The sequence below is a fragment of the Saccoglossus kowalevskii genome, chromosome 19 (assembly GCF_978046115.1).
Source record: "Saccoglossus kowalevskii chromosome 19, keSacKowa6.1, whole genome shotgun sequence".
In the NCBI taxonomy this organism is placed as follows: domain Eukaryota; kingdom Metazoa; phylum Hemichordata; class Enteropneusta; family Harrimaniidae; genus Saccoglossus; species Saccoglossus kowalevskii.
This window is the reverse complement of record NC_140659.1, coordinates 8,846,445-8,852,846: the sequence shown is the minus strand read 5'-3', so window position 1 is coordinate 8,852,846 and position 6,402 is coordinate 8,846,445. Positions and strand designations below refer to the sequence as shown.

The following is a 6,402-nucleotide window of genomic DNA, read 5'->3' as shown; positions in this document are numbered from 1 at the left end:
GTGCCCTCCAGAATACCAGTGTTCCTCTGCAAGCATGATTCCTGTATTTCTCCGTTGTTGTGTTGCAGAAGCCATTGACTGTCGTCCAATAATACATCCTGGAACTGTGAGTTATCACCAATGCACAATTCCCTAAGCAATCCCCTATTTTAGTGACTTTGTTCATTGTATTTTTCTGTGCTTTATTTCTTGTAATTATTTTCAGAGGTATTGAAGCCAGGAGCTTTAACTTAATATTTTGGTGTATGTGTATTTCATTTCCAATAAGTACTATTGTCTTGTCTACCCCATACTAGCAGTGAAAGAACCCCCTGTCCAGTGTGAGTTATGTGGGTTGCCCTCTCATTTGCGATAAAGCAGGCCTTACACTGTGACATAATGACATATGTGCATCACGTATTGATATATGTGCATCACGTAATGACATATGTGCATCACGAAATGGTATAATATTATATTGTGTAGAAATTAGTTCAACTCGGTCAACAATATCCACCTTTCAATAGGGTGACTGAATCAAAGTCCAGCGTTGAGGGCATCTTATAGTAGGACGAAAGGTTGACGAATGGACGACACGTACTACATACATGACTCTACATGGTCGCAGTACACTATGATTTATATAAGCAGATTATATAAGGGAATGTCGGTATATCAGTTCTCTATCTCCTTGACATAGCAGTCCGTGATCACAGTACATTGAGGCAGGTCGACGTCTTCGTCGTTGATACATGAACAGTGATTCAAAAGGCGCTTCAGCAATTTTATTATTCCACGCCCGCATACACCCGGATCATCAATCAGCAAGAGGTACTATACAACATAACTATAATGATCAATATTTTACGTGCCGACATACAATGTTTGCATTTATATTTCAGGACATGTCTCTCTCCCACAGTGCCATGAATAATAATACTCGAACGTCGGTCACTGCGACCTTGGTCATTCATACGCATGCGCAGAACTGATTAGTTGTATTGTTGACAAAAAATTCAACGGCTACGCTATTCTGAAGAACTCTTGAGACCGGGATGCAATCTCACAGCCATCTTTTTCTTTCGCTTGCAAGTGAATCAGTGTACAATGTACAGCTTAAAGTTGCATTCACACTTCGTATTATATTCCCTTGTATTAAACCATGGGATTTGGAACACCGAACGCGATGACAGGAAAGAACGAACACTACTCAAGGGACAAGTCTCGTGGCTCTCTCGTTCTAAACGAGATCTCGTCGGCCATTGTGTCTAGTGTATATTTTTGTACTGACTTGCATTTTTCCTCATGGAGGAATTTTCACAGTTTGTGACGAGGGAACTATGTAATTTACATGGACTTTATTGATTGTATGTGTTAAAATATTCCAGGTTGCAAGTGCTCTAAATATGGTTAGTCGAATTGCAAGGAAACTGAAGAACGTATACAATCCAGATATTGCAAGGTGGATTGAAGATTTGAATCCTCCAAAGTCTGCTGTGCTGGTGCCATTGTTTTTCAGACATGATGATCTACGCGTTTTATTCACTGTTCGTGCTGCACATCTACGTTCACATGGCGGTGAAGTCACGTTTCCCGGTGGTAAGGCGAATGACTCGGATGCTAATTTGACAGAGACTGCGTTGAGAGAAGCAGGGGAAGAGATCGGTTTGCCAAAGGACAGCGTTAAAAGTATCGTGCAAGCCACTCCGTGCCTCACAAACGATTTGAACTCTGTTGCACCTGTCATCGGATTCATTGACAGTCGATTTGAACCTGTACCTAACAGAAGTGAAGTGTCTCACGTGTTCAGTATGCCACTTGTTAATTTCTTATCGAAAAAGAACATACATTGCATCAGACAAGTCCCCCTCTATGGAAATCGTGGTAGTAATGTATATTTCAAGTACAAAGACAACGGTGAAACGTACACGCCATCTGGGATCACTGCATGGATTTCTATTATGTTGGCTTCTTATATTTTTGATCGTTCTCCTGATTTTAAGGAGTTTAATCAAGGTTGTACATCCGATGACCCACAAGATATTGTGAAACATGTATACAATATGTATGCACGAGCGTTTAACAAGAACCCATTTGAAAAGAAACATCAATAATCATAAAAAAACATGTTCAGATCAAACAGTATTTCGATGTCACCTTTCGAACTAATTTGAAAGTTACAACACTTAAAAACAAAAAAATGGCAACACTGTGTCGCCATCCCACTTTAATATTATCATATACTGATAATTGGGTAATTCACGCAAGCAAACACGAGTAAGCTCAATTAATTGACTAGATTCTTTACTTAGGCGATTATAACGCAGTTATAATTGATTCTAAAACAAATAATGTAAACTTATGTACTGAATGTTGCAAGTGAAACGATGGGTTTTGATATATAATAATGTTATAAGAGTATTTGCGCATTATCATCCAGAATTTTGGATCAGACATTTATAAAATAACAAAATTGTTTACAATCTGTCAATCTCGCGTTACTAAGCAAATCAATTATAGTCAATTTTAGGGGAATGTGGGAACAATCACGTAGTGCATAATCTTTAAGGGTTTGATATTAAACTCATAGCGACGTACACAACGCGTGTTTACATAATATTCGAACACGCACTGACGCCCGCCGCCCTTTAATGATTTTATTTGACTTTGGGATGAACAAAACAGCTGGCACATACGCCAGCGAAAATCATATTCATAATATCTATTTAAAATTAGGTAGGTTGATTAACAACGCTAATAATATAACAATTTTTTCAGTGTACATGTACCTTTATTATAATATTTTCAGTGAAGACGAAAGACTCCACAGCCAGAGCCAATTTAGCGCTAGTATCATCTGTCAATTTAGCATATGTTTTTGTTGAAACTAGTTTATAAAGAGCATTTTAAAATAAGTACAAGTCAGAATCTGCACAATATGTGTTAGTGTTACCAGACAATTGTGTTACTCACTGTAATGAACTAATAATCACGGTTTTACTAATTAATTAGCATGAAATGAGTATTTATTTTCCTGACCGACAGTGATCACTTACCCTCGCATTCAATTCGAATTTCATATGAAAAAAGATCTTCATTGTAAATAACATTTTCTATAAAGAATTAATGTGCGTAATAATTATTTAAAGCGGGGGAGTTGTCACCTGCGCATGCGTCAGATGGCCATAGCGTGTCATTGTTTATAAACAAGCGTCTACCCATGAGCCTTTGCGTTTATATCGTGTGTTATCATCATATTCCAGCGCGTGCGCAGGCGACGGCCCTACCGCTTTATATATGTTCTAATGTCGCTAGCCAGTAAGCGGTATTGTGGAACAGAATTTTTAAACAGTTGCATTTTCTACTCGTCTCGTTTGTTTTGTTGAGGTGTTCGGCAATGAAGTTTTGAGGTTAAAACTTTTGAATAGATGGTGACCTCATACGCAAATGGTTTCCGAGATAAGCATGGCCTAAAATACAATTTTCTGGTCTTTTTGTTCAGATACACGCTATATTACGGTAGAGGGCGCGATTTCACGTTGGCACCGTTGGGTATTATCTCTGGCGGTACATGTCGTTATATAAACTCTTGATATTTTATCGAAAACTTTTTGAACAAAAACAATTCTTCCGTGAATCTATGTTTGATAATCAAATTACTTCAGGAGAATTTGTTTGGAAAATAACCGTTTCTTATATAAGTGATTGTCCGTCGTCCGCGTCAACTTTTTACTTTTTTCGACTTCTCCTTGAAAATCTGATTGCTTTGATACTTAGTGTACATGTGCCTTGGGTAGACCTCTCGTAGAACACTATTTAGCACTTCAATAACAGAAATACAAATCACTAATTCATGAACTGTGAGTGAGTGCAGCTGAATTGATATTCCAAACAGTTAATGCTACATTCCACTTATGTTAGTAAACTGACCCTATATGCATCACTGGGGCTTTGTTATGTATACAGTCAACGTTCCTGCAAAATCCTATCAAGAAATGGAATATAGTATGAAATTCGACGAATGCGAAAGTATTTGTTGGGGTGTACGCATTTGATGATTGTCTTTTTTGATGAAGTAAGGGTATCTCAACGCCTTATCCCCCTTTGAAAGATCGACAATTTCGTATTGAGATGTAGAAAAATGAAGTGAAAAATTCAATCAATTTATTTTTGCGGCCGCGCCTTTCACGCCCTACGCGAGATCTCGCAGTGAACGGAAAATCATCTATTTAACAGGCTCTTCTAAAAGCGTATACTAAGTCACGTGAACATCAAAATGCCCTCACTGATTTATTTTTGATTGAACACTACTACCTCGTTTCTATATCAAGTAGTTCAGGATTTGTTGCCATACCAACTGATTTTTCACTTCTTACGGTGATCACAATAACCAATGGGAGGTGTTTTGTGTATACTAGTAATACAAAGTGGCAACGGTGGAGTGGTAGGCGTTTTAGAGCGCCATCCACGGCGACAAAGTATCACTGAGTTCGTCACACGTAATACACGTGTAGTAGCAATAATACACAGGTCTGTCCGTCCAACTCGTCCTTCAATGAATTTATTTGATACTGTTGTGATGAAAATGTTTTCGTGTCATCACTTAGTATGTACAAGGGGTTCACCGTGTCGTGAACATTGATTTTCATGAGGGAATCTGTATAGATCGTTCTTGTGTTTGTCGAGTAATACGTGTACTCGGTCTGTCGTGAATGTGGCAGCCGTGAGATTAGAGCAGAGATATCTGCCTTGGATTCACTTTAGCCGAACATCACCGAGTAGTTATGATCATGATTGAGTATCTAGCATCTTGGGGTGGCATCAAGTCACCGAATTGACAATCGGTAGACGGATGGAAAAGCTGGATTACATTACAAAATCAATATTCGATGTGAAACATCGGGGATGTACACCGAACTCTTGTGTTGTTTCTTGCATAGGTCTTGCCTTCTTTCGAATTTGCATGGCGACTATTTTACACGTGTTACTATGCGTGCGAGCGAACTTGGAACATTGCGTACTTCCTAAGTTGGTTGTGTAGCGCCCTCCCGGGACAGAATCCGAACACTGGCAATACATGATGTGGTTTATTGTTACAGTAGTGAGGACAAAAAAATCAAGTTAGTCGATAAACGACACAATTTACCAACCTCCGATCTGCATAACTCGCGAGCACCATAACTTTCAGATTTAATTTTCAGCCAAATTACTCAAAATTGAGATGGCTTTCATCTAAAGTTTTGCCGACAATACAACTTTAGTACGCTGAACTTGTGTCTCGATATAGTCTGTGGTCCACCGAATTTATTTCCGTTTCCGTCTTTCAGTTAGTCATACTGCCCTCATCGGCATTGGTCCGTCTGATGTCCAATAAAATATACTTAGCCCCAACGACGCCATACACGCATCACATGTGCCTAACACACGTGTTGTTATTTCAGAGAAATGTATCAGATGTATCACAATTAAACAAATAACTCAACTAAGATAATCGAGTTAAGGGTGGTGGTCGTCACGCAGCGCTTGTTCGAATTTCAAGTAAATAAACAATGTATTTTACACGCGTTGTGTACGTCGCTAAGAGTCCCATATCGAACAGGACGCGGCGCGACGGCCACCGCCCTTTAACCATTAGAATATACTTGGCCCATTCGCCGGACAATAGAAATTTCGTATAGATTATAGAGAGAAGTAGGTTGGTTTGTGTGTTGTTTTTAATGCGTTTTGCAGAATTACCCTAACAGATTCACTAATGAGACACAGTTGATCAATGAAAAGATTGACTAAAATCATTTCATATGTCAACTGTAGTCGAAATAATGATGTCCCCTTTCCAAGGCTGCCGTCGTTCGTTTGAAACGGCGATCTCCGTGTCCTTCTGAATGTTCGAAGAAAACTCGTGCGTTCGCATGAAGAGAACATTTTGGTGAGCAAAATCTTGCAAGACGAAAATCGTCACGTCCGCGCAAAATAACACGTATGTTAGGGTGTTCCAATCCGGGCAAGAATCATTGTAATAATGGCGACTCAGTTTCTGATTCGGACGATGACTTAACACCACTGTCTAGCGTGCAAGAAGTTCCCGATTTGTTCAGTATGCCCGATCGCGAATTTCCTGTCCGCAAAGAATCGCACATGGAAAAATTATTCGCGTGAAGGAACTGCTAATTGTATCCGCTACTTTGAATACAATGACATTGAAAAGATGTATTCGCCCCGGTATATTACAACGTTAATATGCATATTTGTAGTGGCGGTCCACGCACACGTAATAATAAAATAAATACGATATTTACTATATGGGGGCCGCCATCTTGAATGCAGCATAAAACTAAATAAGAGACAAGTTGTGAAACGCGTTTTTCGGATTCCTACAAATCTGGACAAAAATACCAATCTTTCACAGAAATACGATCCGTTGGG

At 39.1% G+C, this 6,402-nt stretch overlaps 1 protein-coding gene across 1 annotated transcript; it reads left to right on the top strand.

Annotated features, from left to right (window-relative positions):
• The first annotated feature begins 543 nt into the window (after nucleotides 1-543).
• LOC100376979 (peroxisomal coenzyme A diphosphatase NUDT7-like) lies at nucleotides 544-3,102 on the top strand. The gene is made up of 2 exons (XM_085493496.1): nucleotides 544-810; nucleotides 1,368-3,102. The coding sequence occupies exon 2, from the start codon at nucleotides 1,386-1,388 to the stop codon at nucleotides 2,091-2,093; it is 708 nt and encodes a 235-aa protein (XP_085349622.1). The 5' UTR covers nucleotides 544-810; nucleotides 1,368-1,385; the 3' UTR covers nucleotides 2,094-3,102.
• Nucleotides 3,103-6,402: the final 3,300 nt, after the last annotated feature.

Coding starts and splice junctions, on each gene's coding strand:
- LOC100376979 (XM_085493496.1), top strand. CDS start 1,386: ATGGTTAGTCGAATTGCAAGGAAACTGAAGAACGTATACAATCCAGAT.